The 20,826-nt window shown below is 59.6% G+C and overlaps 1 protein-coding gene across 1 annotated transcript in view; it reads right to left on the bottom strand.

Moving 5' to 3' along the window:
• Nucleotides 1-727: 727 nt before the first annotated feature.
• Nucleotides 728-20,826, bottom strand: part of ADGRA1 (adhesion G protein-coupled receptor A1) — a 34,048-nt gene continuing 13,949 nt past the window's right edge. The window contains exons 5-7 of the mRNA XM_036829170.1: nt 19,726-19,871; nt 3,418-3,516; nt 728-2,568 (exon numbers count right to left, since the gene is read on the bottom strand). Coding sequence (XP_036685065.1) covers nt 1,347-2,568; nt 3,418-3,516; nt 19,726-19,871 — 1,467 coding nt within the window. The 3' untranslated portion in view covers nt 728-1,346. The remainder of the gene's footprint in view (nt 2,569-3,417; nt 3,517-19,725; nt 19,872-20,826) is intronic.

The raw sequence follows: 20,826 nt of genomic DNA on the forward strand, positions 1-20,826 counted from the left end.
GGTGGGTGTGAGGAAGGATCTGCTCCTGCTGGAGTCCCCGCCCAAGACACAGACGCTGACAAGTCCCGGTGATGAGGCTGCACAGGGCAAGGAGAGCCCGGCGTTCGGACGGCTGGAAAACACTCTATCCTGTGTGTGCGTGCAGTGCCGTGTGCACGTCTGTGCGCAGTAGACGTGTGTGCACGGGTGGCATGTGTGATGTATGCTGTGTGCAGTGCATGTGTGTGCACTCTTGTGCATGTATGGTATACTGTGCACGTGTGGGGAGTGTGCATGTGATGCACATGTGCATGTGGCACATTCACACCTGTATGTGGTACATGCACCAACACGTGTGCACGTGTGTGGGGGGTGCACATGTCTGCACATGTGTTACAGACCCCGGGGGATGGAGGGAGGGAGCAAAGACTGGACAGGCTCACACACACATCCCTTTGGGTGTCTCAGCTTCTGTCTCCACGGGGACCCGTGGACCCCTTCCCTTGAGACATGCCACTTGCTGTCACAGAAGGATCGCTGTCACCGACGTCTGTCCTCTGAGTCACGGCTTTGTGCCCGGATGTTCACGGAAATGCCAGACCCTCTCTTTTTGTGGCAGGGGACTTTATTGTTCCCAAACGCTCATGGTGCGGGCGGGACCCAGCCCTGATGGCGCCTGGCTTCGGAAGTCGAGTCTACATTAAAGGGTGTGTGGGCATTTCCAAAAGCCCAGGCCCCTCAGAGACCCCACCGGCCCTTGGAAGGCCTAGGGTCGCCGACACTCCCTCTGCCCTTGTGCTCCCAGAGTACGGCTGCTGCCCCAGCGTCTGTGGTGCGCTGAGGCCTGTGGGGCGGGGGTGAAGGCGGAGCCGGCACTGGGCAGAGGTGCTGACTCGAGTGCCCCTGAGTGGAGGGGCCTGGGGCAGCTGCCCAGAGCGCTCTGGACTGACAGGCAGGCTGCCTGCCCGCCCTGAGGAGCAAACCTAAACAGAAAACACACATTAAACACTAGGAAACATCGGGGGCGCCACCTGCCACGGCCAGGCCCAGCAAGGCAGGTGGCGGGGCAGACGGGATACACGCCGGGCGCTGAGGGTGGGTTTCTGCCCTGGGTTGCCGGGGACTGGGCACTACGGGACGAAAGCAGGTGACTGTGGACGTGGACCGCTCGGCTGCCCTCGGGGCTCGTGGAGGCCGACGTAGCCCAAAGCGTCTTCCCGCTCAGGTCATCCAACGAAGGGGTCAGTGGCGGTGCCGCCAAGGCTGGGTCACGTGGTGACCCCCTGCCCACCTCACGTGGCCGAGGGCCTGGCTCTGATCTGAAGCACGTCCAGGCCGTGTGGGCGAAGGGGACAGAGCCCCGCCTGCTACACGGTCGTCTCGTTCCTCCAGGGCCCCGTGCGGATGTTACCCGTGCTGTCAGAGCTGAAGGGCGCAGCGTCCCGTGCATCACCCTTGACCAGCCCGTCCTGGCCGGAGCCGCCAAAGGGCAGGGACTGTGTCCTCCGGAGCACCTCCAAGCGGGCCGGGCCGTGGGCTGCCTCCCTGCCGGGCCGTGGGGGACAGCCATAGAGCATGGGGCTGGCGTCGCCGCCCTCGGGCTGGCTGACCAAGGGGAAGGGGTCACCCTGGGCACAGCAGGCCAGCGAGTGTGGCCCCACTGGGCCCTCGAGCGAGCTGGGGGGGCTGTCCGTGCGCGAGCTACGGGGGCTGCCGTCCAGGCTGGACGGGATGTGGTAGGCGTACTCCTGCTCGGCCGCGGCTGCCCGGTGCCGGCTGAAGTAGTGAGGCTCAGCTCTGCCCTGGATGCACCTGTGCAGGTGCGGGTCATGCCCGAAGGCGTCCTCCTCGTGCACGTGGACGTGGGCTGCGTCCTCCATCGACTGCTCGCAGGGCACCTGGGCGCAGCAGGGTGTGGCTGGTGACAGGCAGCTGACGCGGCTTTGGGGGGCCTGCAGGTTGGTCATCTTGCAGTGGCTGGCGGGCGGGTGGCCGAAGCCCAGCGTCTTGCCGGGACACGGCGAGTCCTGCAGGCAGGCTGCGTGGCTCAGCACATCCCCGTTGGCGTCGAGCGTGGGGCGGGCGCCGAGCTTCGCGGCGTGGGGGTCCCCACGGGAGGGGCAGCAGGACCACCAGCAGTGCCACACATCTTCCCGCTTGGCGCAGTGGTGGATGAGCACGAACAGCCCCAGGGTCACGCAGAAGGCGCCGTACAGGCAGCTGAAGATCATGTCCAGGAAGTGGCCCTGGGACACGGCCAGTGCCCCAAAGGTCCACGTGGCCACGAACAGGAACAGCGTGAAGGCGGCGGCCCGCAGCTGGGCCTTGAACGAGTGCTCGTTCTGCAGCAGCGAGGTGACCGGGGCATCGTGGGCGGGCGACGTGGCCGCCGGGGCCCCGGGGCTCTCGCCGGCCTCGGGCCCCGCCAGCCGCTGCTGTTCCTCCGTCCGCTCCCGGAGCTCGTACCTGCGCTCTGGGTGGCGCCGCAGCTGGACGTAGGTGCCGAGGAAGTACACGCAGGTGACCAGGGAGATGAAGGTCGCCGGCCCGTAGAAGGCGCCCAGGCTGGGCTCCCAGGCCATCCAGCAGCTGTGGGAGGAGAGCAAGTCAGCGAGGGGGTCGCACCAGGCAGGGCACCGGCGGTGGCGGTGGCCTGCAGGCGGCAGCCAGGCCTGGGTTCCAAGCCTCGGGCCGCCTCTCTGGCGCTGCTGCTTTTCTCGGGCGGCTGCCTTTCCTCCCAGCTTCAGCCGGACCGGGTGGGGCCGCAGTGCCGGGCCCAGGAAGGGGTGAGCCCCGGGGGAACAGGGCCTGCGTGTCCTGCGGGGCTTTGCCCTGGGGGGGCAACTGGGGGAGGAGCGTGAGGGTGCGGGCATGGCTCCAGCGCCGGCGGTCGGCTGGGGGCCGTGCTGCACCGGGGCTGGCGCTGCTCCTGTGAGCGAGGGGGCCAGACCGGCCTCCCCAGGAGGCTCTACGGTGAAGGGCAGGGGGGCGGCTTCGGGGAGAGCCCAGGGGGGACCCTGAGAAGCCCACAGAAGCCACTGCCAGGTGCAGCCGACCGGTGGCCTCACGGCGGGAGCGGCCTGGGCAGGGCCAGCGAGGCTGAGGGCCCCGGCCCACCCGCCGGCCGCGGGGGGCGCTGGAGGTGGCAGAGCTGGGGCGGGGGCGCCGAGAGCGAGGGGGGCCGGTGGGCGGGGCGCCGACGGGGCGGGGTCTGTCTCGGCTCCTACGCAAGGCCGGGTCCACGCTCAGCCGTCCTGGCCGGGCGGCCCTGTTGCCAGGGGCACCCCCCCACCCCTCCTGCCAGCCCACGGTGCCGGGGGGACGGGAGTGGGGGACGGGGGGGGTGCGGGATGGGAGGCGGAGAAGCCCGCGTGCGGGGAGGACGGCGTTCCTGGGCGGGGCCACGCCGCCCCCCACCGCGCGGCGCCGGGTACTCACTACGCGGAGTCCTCGTCCTCCATCCCGTAGTTCCCGATGTTCGTGGCGGCCGTGATGCCGCAGATGATGAAAGGGGCCCCTCCGCTGATGAGGTAGAACCTGCGGGAAGGGGCCGCTCACTGCGCTCCAAGTCCCCCTGCAGCCCCAGGGCAGCCCCCCTTCGCCTTCCTGGGGCAGAGCGGGGGAAGCGAGGCCCAGGCGTCCCGGCCGAGCAGCTGTCAGGGCGGCACTGGCCCACCCTGGTGGCGTAGCCGCTGCCAGCGCCCCACCTGACCTGGCCTCCCCCGCGCCCCCTCCCCCACGAGCCCCACATTCCCCATCCCCTGCATTGCCCCCCGTGTTCCCCCACATCCCCCCACCCCCTGGGTCGCCCCACGTCTCCTCCAGGTGTCCCGCCCCCCCCGCTGCTACGCCTGTGCAGAGGTGACCCTGGCCGGGCCCAGCACGTGCGTCTGGGGGCATGTGGTGCCCTGGTTCATGCGGCAGAAGTAACGGGGACAACGTGAAGCCCCTGAGTGGAGGGGGGACCACAGCGGACAGGGTGGAGGGGGCTGCGTGCTCCATGGGGGACAGTATGGGGCTGTGGCGGACACTGTAGCCAGCCGCCTGGCCCCCTTCAGGCGGAGCTGCTCATGCCGCCGGCGCCGGGGCCTCTCAGCTCGAGCCCAGGTAGCGCCTGTGCCAGCAGGTGGCTGGCGTCAGTGACTAGCCGCGCGTGCTCAGGCCTGAAACTGGCCTGATAACCTCAGGGTGAGAAACTCACAGGGGCCGTTCCTTGTGCCTTTGTGTGCTGCCTGGCAGCCCAGTTTCTCAGCTGCTTGGGGGCAAGTTCTGGGTTTGACCCCTCCCTGGGAGGACAGGGATTCGCCTGGAAGGGAGTTGCCTGCCCCCGGTGAGCTGCCTGTCCCATCTGTGGGGCCGCAGCCAACAGCTCCATCCACGGGTGCTGGAGCGGGATCCTGGGGAGCGCGAGGGCCGGGGACTGCCAGGCGCCCGTGCCACGGGCACCGGGCCATGGAGCACGCTGGTTGTCACACACGGCGATGGGTGATGCCTCTGGAGCGGAGAGCAAGGGGCCAGCTCGGGGACGATCCCCCATAAGAGGGTGTCATTCACAGGATGCCACAGATGCCCAAATCGATGGGAGGGCACCAGGTCCCCAGCGAGGGGAACGACACGGATTCCAGGTCCACGGGTGGGAGTGGATGGCCCTGCACATGGTCACACACGGTGACGGCTGGGGACTCCGTGCCTCCCGGAATTCTGTATCCAGAGGGCACGTCCTCCAGAGTGAAGGAGAAAGACACATTCTAACAAACATAAAACCGGGAGCATTCGTGGTCAGCTGACCTGCACTTAAGAAATGCCAAATAGAATCCTTCAGGATGATAGGATGCTGTACCAGACAGAAACTTGGAGGAATGAAGATCATCGGAAATACTGAACATCTGGGTAAATATAAAAGATTTCGTTTCTTCTTAATTTCTTTAAAATATAAATTGGTGTTTAAAGAAAGAATTTTAACACTGCCTTGAGTTTACAATATAGGTAGGGGCACTATCTATAGTGTCTGTAGCATAAAGAGGGTGGGAGGAGAGATGGTCCCATGCAGTTGCAAAGTTTCTAATGTATTTTACATGAAATAGTGTAAGTTTCAAACTAAAAAGACTGTGGAAAGGCTGTGGATTTTAATCCCTAAAGCAACCATGAATAGCTAATAGGCAAAAAGTTAATAGATAAATTAAAATGAAATGTTAAAAAATATTAAAATAACCAAAGAAGGCAATAAAAAAGGAAAGGGAGGACAGAAAAAAAAAAAGAAAAATGAAGCAAAAACAGAAAACAAATAATGAAATGGAGACTAAATCAAAACTGCCATTAAATTTTAATGGAATAAACATTCTAAGTCAAAGCCAGAGATAATCAGAATAGATTAACAACAGCAAAAAAGCAAGACCCAGTTATATACTGTCTACAACAGGAGGAAACATTTTAAATAAAAAGACACAGAGAGGTTGAAAATTAATGGATGGAAAAAGCTATCCACACTAACTGAGTCCAAGAAGGCCAGAGTGACTGCATTAATATCAGACAAAATAAACTTTTAAGAGGAGAGGGAAAGAGGGGCATTTCATAATGATATCAATGTTAGTTCACAGGAAGACATTAAACTGTAAATGTGTGGGAGCCAAAGGGAAGATTCAAAATATGTGAAGCAAAAATGGGCAAAGTTAAAGGGAGAAATGAACAATTCCAAAATCATAGATGATGTTTTGAATTCCCCTCTCTTAGCAATTGATAGAACAAGTAGGCAAAAAATTAGTAAAGAAATAGAAGATCTGAACAATAACATTAATCTTTTCTCTAATTGCTCTTTCTAGAACATCACACCCAATAATTGCATAGCACTCATTCTTTTCAAGTGCACACTATTTACCATCGCAGATGATGTGATGCCCCATAAAACAAGTGTTGATAAGTTTAAAAGTATCGAAATCATACGGAGTATATTCTCTGATCAAAGTGAGATTAAATTAGAAACTAATAGCAATAAACTAACTAGGAAAACCACAAATATCTGAAAAATGAAATGACATACTTCTAAATAATTCATGGATCAAAGAAGAAATCATAAGGGAATTTAGAAAATATTTTAATCAGAATGAGAAAAAATACTGTATAATATTTCTGGGATGCAGGGCTTAGAGGGACACTCATAGCCATGAGTATTTCTATGAGGAAAAAAAGAAAGGTCTAAAGTTCAGTGGCTGAAGATTCCACCTCAACAGGGAAGAAAAACAAAAGAGCAAAGTAGACTCAAAGTAACCAGGAGGAAGAAGATGATGAAAACAGGGACAGAAATAAATGAAAAAAGAAAACAAAAAATAGTGAAAATTATCATGCCAAAATTGATTTCCTGAAAAAAAAAAAAAGTCAACAAAAGGATACACTCATAGCTGGATTGATCAGGGGTAAAGAGAGAGAGGACAAATTGCCAGGATCAGGAAAGAGGGGTCAGCGTTGTCCATCCACAGACACTGGAAAAATGAGTATACTATAAACAACTGTACGCTAACTATTTAGCAACTTAGATAAAATGGATAAATTCCTTGAGAAAAATACAAGTTACCAAAACTGAAACGAGAAGCATTAGAAAATCTGGATACTCTCTTTCTAGTAAAAACACTGACTTCAGTATCCACAAACATCTCACAGAGAAACTCCAGGCTCTGCGAGTGTCCCCAGTGAATCAGAACACACATCTGAGGAAGAGAGGACACCAATCTGATATGGGCTCTTCTGGAAAATAAAGGAGGAGGGAACACCTCCTGACTCAATTTATGAGGTCAGCATGAGCTGATACCCAGCTCAGATGGAGACATTTAAAAAAGAGTTGATTACACACAGCAACCCTCACGAACACAGACACAAACATCTCCAACAGTGTGTCAGCAAATGAAATCTAGGACTTTATGAAAAGGACAAAACATCATGACCAAGTAAGAATGATCACAGAAATGCGAATTAGCCTGTTATTCATAAACATCGATCAATGCAGTTCATCGTATAAATGCAAGGAGAAGCGATGTGATTGTTTAATAGGTATAGCAAGAACATTTGAGAAAATTTAAGACGCATTCATCGTAAAAAAATCTCAGCAAACTAGGAGTCGATGAATCTCCTCAACCTGCTGGGAGGCGTCTATGAAAACTGGTAGCCAGTGTCATCCTTGACGGTGAGATGGTAGAGGTTCCCCAAGATCAGGGACAGACAAGGTGCCCCTCCCCCCAGTCCCTCCGAACCCTGTCCTGGACACCCCGGCACCCTGATGAGGCAGCAAAGAAGTAAAGGCACCAGTGAGAACGAAGTAAGTACATTTCTGGTTGCAGGTGACCTGACTCGTTACCTGAAAAATGCTGTGGCGTCTCCAAGACAACTGCTGGGACTAGCGAGAGAATTTAGACGGTTGCGAGCTTATCACACAAAAATCAGTTATACTTTGTACGTGAGCAGGAAACCATTGGAAAATAAAAATGCTGTTTACAATGACATCAAACCGGAATCCCAGCAGATTCTTTTTTTTTAAGTGGATAATTTATTCTAAAATTTATATGGAAATGTAAAGGGTCTAGACAATCAAAGGCCATCCTGAAAAAAAGACGGACTGCAGGATGGACTACGAAGCCCCAGCATCAGGACCATGTGGTCCTGGAGGGAAGAAGTCTGACAGCAGACCGGGACACTGGGCTCTGTCCCATCCAGGCTGGCTAGGGGTCTCCCCATGGAGAGAACAGCTGAGCACGGCCCCTCCACCGGGGGCCTCCCTTCCTGGGGTGAGGCTGGGGGCTCCTCACTTGAAGAGAAGCTGTCAGAGCTCTTTCTAGGAGGCGGGGCCTGTGTAGGCAGCCCTTTCAGCCTGATGACAACCAGTGACAGGTGACCAGGCCCCTCCAAGCACCTCCGTGGGCCAGACCCCCATCCCTGCCTGCAGCCCGCCCAGGCTCACTCCTGCCTGCGCCTCCCCTTTCTGTCTCTCTGCCGGGACCCCGGGCCCTCCCGTGGCTCTGTCCGTCCTGCGGCTCCAGGCTCACCTTCTCTGCACCTGCCGCCACCGTCTGCTTTGTTCCCTGCATGCCCGGGTCACCTGCATGTTCTCCATGAAGACGGGGGCCTCGCCCACCCCGTTCCCCTCAAGCTGCTGCCAGCACAGTGCGTTCCTCTAAGAGTGGTGCCGAGTCTCTGTTCTCGTAGGACGTTCACTATTTGTAGGTGAGAGCGGGCACAGTGAGGCAGGCCCCTGCACTTGTCCGAGCACCTCGGGCCATGAGCTCTGAGTGCCTTCGCTGGGGCTCCGGGTGTGAGCACGCGGCCCATGTGGCCGGCCCAGAGCAGGAGGAAGAGGGAAGCGACGTGCCCAGAAACTGGGCAGATTCGCAGGACGCTGTCCCACGCCAGTGTGGCCCGAGGCCTGAATGAGGGGCAGCCTGAGGGCCAGAGGCTGGGGGCGCTCCGCCTCCGTGGGGGGGCCGGGGGAAATGAGCAGCGTCTGCAGACCCTGCAGGCGCAGTGAGCCAGCCTCCAGGATTCCAGCTCAGCGCGAGGCGGGGCAGCGGCCGGGCCAGATAAAACTGCGGGGACGATGGCCCAACGCCTCAGTGAGTTGGGGAAATCTTCCCAGGGGAGCGAGTGCTTGGGGACCCGGCCCAAGGGTCCTGCTCCAGCCATGCAGCAAAGGGGTCTGGCCTGTGGGCCTCCACACCCCCGTGTTGCAGCCGCTCTGCTCCCACTGCTGACGGGGCTGCTTGGAGAGAAACTCGGGGTTTGATCAGGAGACACCTTTAGCACACGGTGAGGTGCATCGGCAGGCGGCCCCACGGGATGTGACACGCATGGAAGGGACCCCCCCCCCCCGCTCAAGCCTGCACCGCCCCCCGCGGCCCCATGGCTCAGAGAGCCCCCGAGAAGCCCTGCAGCGGGGGGCCCAGGGTGGTCTCTTCTCTGGGGTCTGGGTGGATGGAGAAACGGGCGACATGGCTAAGCCACAGCCAGCCGGGGGACAGCTTGCCCAGAGACCCCGCCGTGGGTCTCAGCCCGGGGCGATTCAGCGCTGCCGCCGCCTCTCTCTTCCCTGGAGGCCGAGAGGCAGCGGGGGCCCCGGAGCCAGTAGGTTGGCTCTGCCCCGCCCGCGGTGGACAGTCCGGGGTCCACGCGGCTGGCACCGCCCTCCCCGCCACGGCGAGGCTGCAGCCCGAGCCAGACTGTGCCCTGGCCCTGGGGGGGGTGGGGCCGTGCCGAGCACAGGTCGCGGGGCGCCGTGCAGGCTCGGTCAGCAGAGGGCGCTGGAGGCCGCCCAGGCCCCTCGGCCAGGGCGGCTGTTCTCGCTGCGGCCGCTGGGCGCTCCGCGGCGGGGATGCTCCGCCCCCCACCTGCCCCGGCTCCCCCGCCCCCGCATGGACCCTCCGGCAGCAGCCTCCACTCCCCACCCCGACCGGCCATCTCCAGTCCAGCCGCAGCCTCTCCGTGAGGTCGTGACCCCAGCGCTGGAGGGGCCGCGAGCCGAGGGTGCAGCCGCCACTAGAAGCGGGCAAAGGCACGAAAACGGATTCGACCTGGAGCGTCCGGAAGGGCCAGCCCTGTCCACACGTGCATTTAGCCCAGGGGGGCTGGTTTAGACGTCTGACCCCAGGACGGTGTGATGATAAATCTGTGTAGTTTTAAGCCCCTGAATTTGTGGTGATTTTTTCAAACAGGAGCAGGAAACTAACCCGGTCCCCCAGCTTACACCACCCAGAAATTCCCGTCCCAGGCAGAAGTCAGGAGTGTAAGTGGCAGTGGAATCACAGAGCTGAGTGCACGAGGCATCTGGAGAGAAGGACGGGTTTGTTAACCGGACGCAGCCTTCGTGCCCCAGACTCCAGCTTCAGAAGGTGCCTTCCAGCCGGTGGGAGTCGGGACAGCCGTTTGTAACACCAGCAGCCCCAGGTGATGCAGGGGGTGTGTGCTGTCCTACACAAAGGACAGACGGATGGACGGACACACGGCCCAGAGGGAGGATGGGAGGAGGCTGGGTGCTCAGCAGGGGACGGCAGATGGGACCCCCAAGATGTCCCCCCCGGGGAAAGGGGCAAGGGCTGAGGGGTTTGGTGGGGTCACGCCCCCCCTCCGGCGCCACCAGGAGCAGCGTAACTACAGGAGATCTGGTCATTTGTCCACGTCACACAGCCAGATGGTGACACAGTTACAGAGACGGGTCTGACAAACACTCTGTGCAGTGAAAGAAACCAGATAAAAATATGAAATGAACGATTCCATGTGGATACGGCTCAAAGTCAGTGCAGACAAAACTGGTGTTTAGGGGTGCATACTTGGGTGGTAAAACTATTAAAAAAGGCAATAAAAGTCATGAATCAGGACAGGGAGGGGGCTGGGTGTGGGCACGGCTGAGGTTTCCACAGGGGAGGCTCCTCTTCTTCCCCTGAAGGGCACACGAAAATTTCATAAACCTGTGCTGATGTTTTAGACTTATTTGGGGTGTAAATGTTCTATTTCTCAAAAAAAAAAAAACAAAAGTTAAAAAAAAAAGGAAAAGAAAGAGAAAGGACCAGCCCTCTCCCTGAGCCTGGGGTGCCGCAGAGCCTGGAGAGCGTGGGCTCCGGCAGCTCTGACCCCGCCACCCGCCTGCCCGGACACCTGACCGTCCCCCGTCCTGTCCTCTGAGCTGGGCCTGGGCCCTGCCCTGCACGCTCGTCTGGCTGGAGCCCGCGTGCAGTCAGAATAAACCAGCTCCCGGGACAGGGAACGCTGGACAGCGGCGCAGGGCCCAGATGAAGGGCGCTGTCCCTGCCGAAGCCGCTCGGGTCCTGGGCGGGCAGCTGTGGGGCTGGGTGAGGAGCCCCTGCGTGTGCCTGTCCCCAGCTCCAGGCAGGCCCAGCTGCCCTCGAGGGTGCGGTGTCAGTGATGGGCACACGGTGAGCTCAGGCCACTGGGGTTTCTGGCTCCAGCAGCGCAGGCCCCATCTACTTGAGCGTCAGTATTTTAAACGGGCTTTTGTTTAAGAGTCCCCTCTTTGCGCTTTTAGGCTAGTAATCCGCAAGCCTCCAGGGCCACAGGGAAACCTGACTTTGAAGTCCCAGCGGCCTCCCCAGTGCCTTTCCTGTGTCAGCTGAGCTGAGCAGAGGACCCTCTTTCCAGGCCAAGGGGGAGCAATGCTTCCCCGAGAGTCCAAAGCGCCACAAGAGAGGATGGAGGCCAGCAGAGGCCACTTTCTCCCTCTGCGGCTCGGCCACCAGAAGGGACCAGTGGGTGAAGGAGCCCCCAGAAAGGACCTGGGAGGAGAAGCCGCGTCAGGCTGTGATGAGGGTCCTGCCTGCGGGCTGGGGGCCATGAGTCCCCCTCGCCCCGCTGGACAGTCGGTCCACTGTCCGGGGCCAGACGTGCTCAAGGCGCCCTCCCCCAGGACAGCCCGAGGAACCGCCGTCCGCCGGCAGACCCTGGCTGGTCCGCGCCCTCGTGGAGCCTGGGTGTCTCTGGACGAGATGCGCTGACATGAAGAGCGGGTATGAACGATTCTCACGGGGGTCACTGCTGCCAGGCCTCCCCGTGTCCTTGAGCTGGGGAGATGCAGGCGGGGGTGGGGGGGGTGGAGGCTGGAGGGAGGATGACCTGTGAACCTGCCCAGGCACCGCTCTTCAGACCCGGTGTCCATCTCCTGGTGCAGTTAGCGTTCTTTGTGTTGCTCAGGACTTCTGAAACGCGAGAGATCAGGTTGATGATTTCAGCTCAGGTGAGAGAGCCGTCCACATCCATCGCCCAGGTATGTGGCTTTTAGAGCCACCGACGTGCCTCTGAGATGCAGACCCTCACATCCAGCTTGCACTGACCGGGGTGGACAGAGGACGGTGATAACCCCTGAGGATTTGAGGCCTGGAGAAAAGCTGGTGGATGAAGGCCTCAGGGCCACACAGTGAGGGACGCCTGTCCGAGCCCTGACCATGCCGTGCAGATGCTCCAAGACCATCTCCTGTTCAGAGTGTGCCCTGCGTTTAACATGTAGTCAGGGCACTTTACGATGACCAGCATGAAACCGCACCCCAATTGCCATGATTCTCTCAGTGACAGGTGCCAGCACGTGGGGCCGCGTGGTTGCTTTCACCTAGAAGGAGCCCTGTGTTCCTGGGCCAGGTCTGTGAGCCAGGACGTGATCCCAGGTGTGGCCTCACGGGGCCCCGGGGGTCAGGCTTGGAGGGTCCTGCTCGGTTCACCGATGGCCCCAGAGCCCTCTGCCCCCGTGGCCGTGCTGGGGGGTTGTGAGGTTCCGCCTGGCCCAGCGCTTGCCGAGCACATCCCAAGCCCCTGGCCATCTTTAATCACTGCTGCGAGAAGGGGTTCCTGGCAGAGAGAGCCCCAGGGAACTATCCCTCCACCAGGCAGGGCCGTCCAGAGTCGGGGCCAGCTGCACGTGGGCTAATGGACGAACCAGGGGCCTCAGCTCTGCAGGCGCCTGTCATCCAGGGTGTAGGCACCTCGGCACCAGCGCCAACTGTGGTTTCCAGATAAGAAAACCACCGGCTGACCTTAAGTAATAGGAAACTACCTAGGTGCACTTTATCAGAAAGGGCAGAACAGACTGCAAAATTAGGATGTAATTACATGCAGCTAAATTGGGAATTAGCCCCTGACCATCGGTAAAATCACAGCAAGAAGCTCCGTTTGATCCTGAGGTAGACGCCCTTTGGCCGACTGCTGTGGACTGAATGTCCCCCGTTCCCATGTTGAAATCCTCAACCCAAGGTGGTGGTATTGGGAGGGGCCTTGGTCATGCGAGTGGCGCCCTCACGAATGGGATTAGCGCCTTGTAAGGGACCGCAGAGAGCTCGCAGCCCCTTCTGCCGTGTCGGGTCGCAGCGAGAAGACGGACCTCTAGGAACCAGAAAGCTGGCCCTCACCAGACACCGAAGCTGCTGGTGCCTTTGTCCTGGACGGTCGGCCTCCAGAGCGTGGGAAACAAGTGTCTGTTGTTTAAGCCGCCGGCCTGTGGAGTTTTGTTTTCGTCACCCGAATGGACTAAGGCTAAGGGAGCGGGAGAGGTGGAGAGGTCTGTCCACCCAGAGACCCTGGCTGAGGGGCCTTGGCCGGCCCAGCCCATCCACAGAGGCTGCGGACGGTGCCCGGCACAGCTGTTCTAGTGGCTCCCCCGGCGCTGGCTGAACGGCCCGCGAGCGGCTGGGCTTGGAGACTCACGATCACCAGGTTACACGCGGCACCTTCCGTGGGGATGACACAGGCAGGGAAGATAGAGACGTGGACAGAGAAGGGACTGAACGAGGCTAAAGAGACAAACAGTCGTGAAGTTTGGGTGCCGAGCCCTCCTCGTGGTGGTGGCCTTTCAGCAGTGGCCGAGCCACGGCTCCTGGTCCCTCAGCGTGGACACGTGCCTCGTTGTCTCTGTTTGTGTCTCTCAGCCAGGCTCTCCCTCCCCAGCGTTCTGCCTCTCCTGCCCCCTGGCACTCGGAAGTGCTGACCAGCAAGCCGGCTCTGCTCCCCGAGGCTGGCGGCTGGGGACCTGGGTCTCGGTGGTCGCCCATATCACTGGCTGATAAGGGTGTTCATGTGCCGGCTCGGCCCGGACACTTGTGCCAATGGCAGGTCTGGGGCGCCTGCTTCCTCCAGGGTCTGGAGGTCACCAGCTGTGGCTGTCGGGCTGCAGGGGCGCCTGTGTGGCCAGTCCCCAGGGCAGATCCGCGCGTGCCCGCAGCCGGCTTCCCTGGGCAGAAACCCCGTGTGTGCCCTGCTCCTGGGGGACGCTCCCGCGTGAAGAACCCTCCACCTGGGCTCTTGCTCGGAGCTGCAGCACCTTCTCAGCCCCACACTGCAACTCACACCCCGACCGGCTGAACCCGCGTGGCAGACCCGGCCCTGGACTCGGTCTTCTGCTTATTCCTGCTGCTTGGTTTGCTTTCAGACCACCCAGTGAAATTCCCCGGTGCCAGTGGCCCTCAGCTGCACCCCGGGCCCCAGCAAGGTTTGCACCTCTGGGTCGAGCGCCTTGGCTGTGCCCTGTGTGCCTGGCATGGCTCCGTGGCCCCCTCTGTGAGTACAACGAGCCCCCTTCAAGGCCTCGTCTGCGTTTCTTCCCGGAGCTGAGCTTTATCACCCCTCACCCAGCGTCTACATGCCTAGAAACCCCTCCCCAGCGTGCGAGCCTGTGCGGATTTGCCCAGACTCAGCCTGAGGCGTCTCCCCCCACTGCGGCCCCGTGTGGGTCCCTCTGTGGAAGCGCAGCTAAGCAGCCATCACCTCCGTGCTGAGCAGTGGAGGGGGGACCCCGGGAGTCCTGTGATGATAGCTGAGCCTCTGGTCCTCACGTCAGAACAGAGTTTTGCTCAGACTGCTTTCCTCCAGCGCCCAGCTCAGATGAGCACTGAGGCTATGCATTCAAGGCCAAATTAAAAAATATTTACTGAATCACTGTCATTCATCTGCATGTGGTTTCGACATTTGACGAGGAGGAGCTGTGGGCCTGATTCCGAGGAGACAAAGGGGCAGAGGCAGTCCTTTTCCTCGGGCCAGGGGGAGGACGCAGCAAAGCCCCTGTTAGATGTACTGCAGTGGCTGCCAGCGGCATTCTGTGGGATCCAGGGATACGGCCCTGCAGGAGCAAAGGGCGTGGCAGGCGTGGGGAGCGGCCGTCACCACGTGGTGGAGGCAGGCGTCCTAGCAGGGGCTGCCGGGGGACGGCGGGGGCTCAGGCTGGGGACCGGCGTCAGCGGCGTCGGGGCCCTGCGTGCTTCCACGTCAGGAGGGGACTCTGGAGGGACGGGGGTTGGACGGAAGGGCACTGAGAGCGGGAGGCCTGGGGGACGGAGAGCAGTCTGAAGGGATTACAGTGGCTGAGGGGGGCGGGGTGACAGAGGAGGGGAGGCTGGGAAGACAGGGGCTCCTCCTGACGTGGGGAGGGGACGAGACCAACGTGGAGCAACGCCCAGCTTCCTGACACTGGCGTGGGGATGGCGGTGCTAGTGCCTGACTGAGCCGCCTGCTGTGTGTGGTGGTGCTGGGCATGGGCTCGGGTCCACGTGGACACACCAGGGTGCTGGGCGTGGGCACGGGTCCACGTGGACACACCAGGGCGCTGGGCGTGCGCTCGGGTCCACGTGGACACACCAGAGTGCTGGGCGTGCGCTCGGGTCCATGTGGACACACCAGGGTGCTGGGCGTGCGCTCGGGTCCATGTGGACACACAGGAGTGTGGGTGTGATTTTGTGTCCCTCGTGGACACACTATTATTTGTGTTGGGGCCTCTGAGAGACAGCATTGGCACCTTGGGGCCCGAAGGCTGGACCAGGGCTGCATGGACACTGGGCATTGGTGGCTGGAGTGGGGAGCTCTGCTTTGAGTCCCTCTGGGCATCTTGGTGTGAGGGGACCCTGTCATGGGTGGGCAGCGCTGTGTCCTGGATCGGGGGGCCTGGTAGTGGAGGCTGGGCTGGGTGGACACTTGGGAGCTGGACTGGGCTCCTGGCCGGGTCCATGGTCCAGTCCTGCCCCCTCACTGGGCAGCTCCCCTGTGGGGCATGGTCCTCCCTCGCCTCCTGCTGTTCTTTCCCACCTCCGCTCTCCCCCTAGCCCTTCACAATGCTTCCTGCGCTGCCCATGTGCTGGTTCCCCAAGGCCTACCCCCCTCCTCAAGAAAACCAGAAGGTCCTGGTGCCAACACCCTGGGCCCAGCTGAGGCTCTGAGTCTGTCCCATCCCCGGACTCCCACCCCCAAAGCTGAGGGGTAGCACCTCCTTGTCTAAATGTTCACCCTTTTGTTCCAGGTGGTGATACCCCAGCAGGAAGCCCTGAGGCAGGACTGACGGGCCAGGGACCCAATTCACACTCAGCTCGCAGCCATGAGAGACCCGTAAAGGCCTTGACTCTGCTCGGTGACCCTTGGCCCTGGCCCGGGGCCTGAATCGAGGTGCTCCCCTAGAGCCCACGCTCCACGTCCATTCCATTCCTCACATAGAGAAAGCAGACAGCTAGCCTGGCCGTGCAGCCCCACAGCAGAACCTGCAAAGTAACCCGCCTCCACCCCAGGCCCTCCCCGGCTCCTGACCCTGACCTCAGAGCTTTCCAAGCACCGGAAGGAATGAAATAGTATGTTTCCCATCATTGGAGTCAAGATCTCTCCCCTCAGCCAAGTGGCCCTTCAGTCAATCTGGAATTCCCTCACTCAGCTGTCTCTAAGACTTTCAGCACAATTCTAGAGAGATTCACCCCACCCCCTGAAAACTGAATCATCTGTGGAAAATAAACAACACATTCATAGATAGCCAGTGGGTAGAAGAGAAAATCACAAGGACAATCAGAAAAGACCTTGAGATGAATGAATAAACCCCACAACACACCACAACCTCTGGGATCAGCAAAAGCATTGCCCAGAAGGAAATTCATAGCCATAAGTTCTAGAGTCAAAACAGAAAGATCTCACATCGGGAATCTGACTTTATACTGTAAGGAACTGGAACAAAGAAGAGCAAACTGAATTCAGATCAGCAGAAGGAAGGGAGTAATAGACACTAGAGCAGAGATAAATACAACAGAGGCGGTCACGAATTAGCTGCTGATGTGTGAACTGGGACAACCCTCGAATCTCTTTATGTCTCCGTTTCCTTATTTTGTAAAATAGAAATAGTCATGTTTGCTCTAATGTGTGTGAAAGTACTTTGTAAACTATGAGGTATTATTAAACTTACTTTACGTCAGACACATTTTCTGTTCTAAACAAACTGTGAATAATCATAAAACACATGCCTGCCCTTTAGCGTAGAGCGTGACAGAGTATGTGCTCAATAAATGTCGCCTATTTCAAAAAAGAAAAATTAAAAAATAGAGAAAATTGATGAAATGAAAGTTGGTTCTTCAAAAAGATTGACAAAATTGGCTAACTATTAGCTAGACTAAGAGAAAAAGAGAAGGGACTAACACAGTCCTGGAAGTCCTAGCCAGAGCGATTAGGCAAGAAAAGAAAGAAAAGCATTCAAATTGGAAACAAAGAAGTAATACTCCCTACATGCAGATGACATGATGTATATAAGATCCCAAAGGATCCACAGCAAGTTGCTGGAGCTAGTAAGCAATTTCAGCCAAGTTGCAAGACACAAGATCAACACACGGAATCGGTTGTATTTCTATACATACGTAATGAACAGCCTGAATATAAAACTAAGGAAAAATCCCATTTACAATAGCATAAAAAATACTTAGGAAAAAATTTAACCACGGAGCACAAGATATGTGCACTGAAAACTGTAAAACATTCCCGGGAGGAATTAAAGAAGAATGGAAAGATAGCCTGCGTTTACAGATTGGATACTGTTAATAATGTTAAAATGGTAACACACCTTAACATGCTCTCCAGATTCAATGCAATCTCTATCTAAAGTCCAATGGCCATTTTTGCAGAAATGGAGAAAACTATTTTAATATTTGTGTGGGATTTCACAACTGTTTTCTTTTTATTTCTCAATGGAAAACTGCAGAGCTGGGCTGGGAGGACACAGGGCCTCTGGCCACTGCCCGTGCCGCCCAGCCCTTCCCGAGGGTCCAGCAAGACCTGGTGCGCTCTGTTCTGACAGCTTACGCACGACGCCCTGGCAGCACGTGGCCTTTTGGGGCGCTTCCCTCCCAGGAAGTCCCAGGAGCTAACTTCCTGTTGCTGTTGGTAAAGCCCAGGCGACTTTCCAGTCTTGGGAGTGGGGTCAAGGATGCAGTAAAAGGACGCCTGTTGCGGGGCCGGTGGGAAGACCCCCACTGACGAGGATGCTTCCGGGGTGAGGAGGCTGAGGGCGGAGGCTGCAGGGCCTGGAGTGCGGAGGGCACGACGTGAGCCCCGGGGGCCTGGGACGAAAGTCTCTGGTCCCTGACGGTTCTCCCCAGCCTTTGGGGTCCCCACGACCAGCCTCTGGTCTCTCTGGAGAAGGCCCAGGCCCATCACATTCACCGCCAGCCCCCGGCCAGGCCGGGCCCGAGAGAGCAGACTGTGGTGGTGATGGGGGGAGCGGGCCCGTGGTGGAGCCGGAAGCGGACGCCCCCCCGCTCTGACGTCTGCACCCGTCGGGGGTGTGCGTGCCGGGACGGGGTGGCGACGGGCAGGCCGGTAACCGAGGGAGCTACTGGGGTCACGGCGCTACGTGGACGCCCCAGCGTCAAGGCCCTTTGTACTAAAGGAAGTGGACGCCGGGGCGGGGGGGTGGCAGTGGCCTCTGGGCAGCACCAGGAGGAGCGGCCAGTTTCCCAGAGTGACCTGCGGCTGTGACAGCGCGGCTGGGGCGGTCCCCACCCCAAGCCCCAGGTCGCGGAGCCCCGCGGTGCTGGGCGGCCGCCGGGTCGCGTGCACTTTGCAGCTGTCAGAGGAAAGCAGAGCGTGCTCCACGGCTCCACCCCAGCCTTCAAGCAACCAGGCAGCGCTTCCGTCAATTTCAGACCCGCTAACGCATTTTGAGAGTGATTTTTAAACCCAGGGGACCTGGGGCCTCCCTGGCAGGAGACGAGATGATGAAACCCCGCCTCCCTGGCCCAAGTCACTGTGAAAGCGCCACTGCCCCTGGTTGCCACGTGGCAACGCGTCTGCTCCACCTGAAAATCAAATAGTGTCGGAAGCCTGGGGATGGGGACAGGCTGGTGTTGGGGGGGGGTCACTATCCACTTAAATAAATAACACAGGGCGCTTTTTAATCTGCCTCAGAATGGGCGCTCTGCCGGGCTGTGGGCTTACTGAGCGCTGGTCCACGGCCCTCCAAATGCAAAGCCAGATAGAGCTCGGTCCGAGGGGCCGGGAGTCCCTGGTGCCCCCCGCATGGGCCACAACCTCACAGCAGCAGCAGCTGCCTTTCCCGGGGACCACCTGGTTGGGATCGTCTCAGGAATCCCAGGCAAAAGGCTCCCAAACGCCAAGGGTCCCCCCACCCCCAGCCCCAGTGTCCAGGGCAGCCTCTGGCCGAGCTGCACATCACCACCAGCGGGCGCCCTGGGGAAGCTCGGTGGGCAGCCAAGGCTTATGCTCTCTGAGCTCAGGTGACGTCCTGGAGATGGTGGCAGCCGGATGGCTTTGGGCAGCTGGTGCCCAGGCTCAGGGCCACGTAGGCCGATCTGAGCCTGGCTCTTGCCAACGGCCGATTTGGGTTCAGTCTTGGCTCAGAAAATTGAAGGGCAGAGCCCAGCAAAACACTGATTGCCATGGATGGCTGCCCAGTGACGGGGGCAGGTATGTCCTTGTCTAAAGGAGTCGAGATCGCTCCTTGGCGTGAAGTGAGATGCACTCCTGCCGTGGCCCTGCCAGGCTGGTGCCCCAGTGTTTCCCTGGCTCCGATGCTGGAAGGGGGTCTGGGGCTCCATCGGCCCCAGGCCTGTTCCTACCACGTCCACCTCGAACCCTCCCGGCCCGAGGAAGAAACAGGGACAGCTGGCTGGAGCAGGGGCCTCCAAATCCGTGCCCAAGCCACGCGGTCACCCTGAGATCAGGTTCCCCTCTTAGCTCACTGAGGCCCGTGAATAAACCAAAGCCAAGACCAGGGCACTGACCCACCACGGAGCCATCTTTCCGCACGCCCACCCAACGTGGGTGCTGGGGTCCTCCCAGCGGAAACTCAGCAGCACCAGAGGGCAGTCACCCCAGCACCAGGGCCCCACCCTGCCCCTGGCCACCTGTGCCATCGGATCGTCCTCAGGCCCCAAGTTCCCTTGTGGCCAAGACCCCCAGAAGGAGGTCCAGGGCCGGGGTCTCTTGGAGCCGGGTGGTGGGGCGGCCAGGCGCACTCAGTACCTGAGCAGGGGCTGCTTGGGGTACGGTGGCTGGTCTGCCCCTGGGCACAGCGGGGCCTTCCTGGTCACCTGCTTGTAGATGTTCCTGGCAGTCACTCCGATCCACAGCATGGTGGAGAGCGTGGAGTAGTGCAGCGCGATGCCCACCTGGGGGGAGAGAGCCAGTGAGCCAACCGCCCCCAGCCCGGCCCCCGCCGGCGCACGTTCCCCCAAGTCCGAGCCCCTCCCCCTTGCATCCGCAGGGGGCAGCTCAACAGTGACAGGAAGTGGGCCTGGCGGGGGCACTGGGGTCCTCAGGGCAGATGCCACTCTTCACAGGGGCTGGAGCCCAAGGGAGTCGCGCGGGCTGCCAGGACCCTTGAATGATGTCAGATGCCACACTTCACAGGGGCTGGAGCCCAAGGGAGTCGCGTGGGCTGCCAGGACCCTTGAACGAGGTCAGATGCCACACTTCACAGGGGCTGGAGCCCAAGGGGTCGCGTGGGCTGCCAGGACCCTTGAACGAGGTCAGATGCCACACTTCACAGGGGCTGGAGCCCAAGGGAGTCGCGTGGGCTGCCAGGACCCTTGAACGAGGGCAGATGACACACTTCACAGGGGCTGGAGCCCAAGGGGTCGCGTGGGCTGCCAGGACCCTTGAACGAGGTCAGATGCCACACTTCACAGGGGCTGGAGCCCAAGGGGTCGCGTGGGCTGCCAGGACCCTTGAACGAGGTCAGATGCCACACTTCACAGGGGCTGGAGCCCAAGGGGTCGCGTGGGCTGCCAGGACCCTTGAACGAGGTCAGATGCCACACTTCACAGGGGCTGGAGCCCAAGGGGTCGCGTGGGCTGCCAGGACCCTTGAACGAGGTCAGATGCCACACTTCACAGGGGCTGGAGCCCAAGGGAGCTGCGCGGGCTGCCAGGACCCTTGAACGAGGTCAGCACGGCCGTCCTGCAGAGAGGTGTGTGAACGACACCCTGGGCATCCTGGTGGCGAGCACATCCTCCCGCGTGTGGGCCGGGTGCACACGTCCGTGTGGTTGGCGTGGCTCAGCCCCACCGGCGCCCACCAAAGGAAGGGAGGGGCGGTGGCGCAGCGGGGTCTCCCAGGATTCCG

This window comes from Balaenoptera musculus, chromosome 16 (assembly GCF_009873245.2).
Source record: "Balaenoptera musculus isolate JJ_BM4_2016_0621 chromosome 16, mBalMus1.pri.v3, whole genome shotgun sequence".
Taxonomy (NCBI): Eukaryota; Metazoa; Chordata; class Mammalia; order Artiodactyla; family Balaenopteridae; genus Balaenoptera; species Balaenoptera musculus.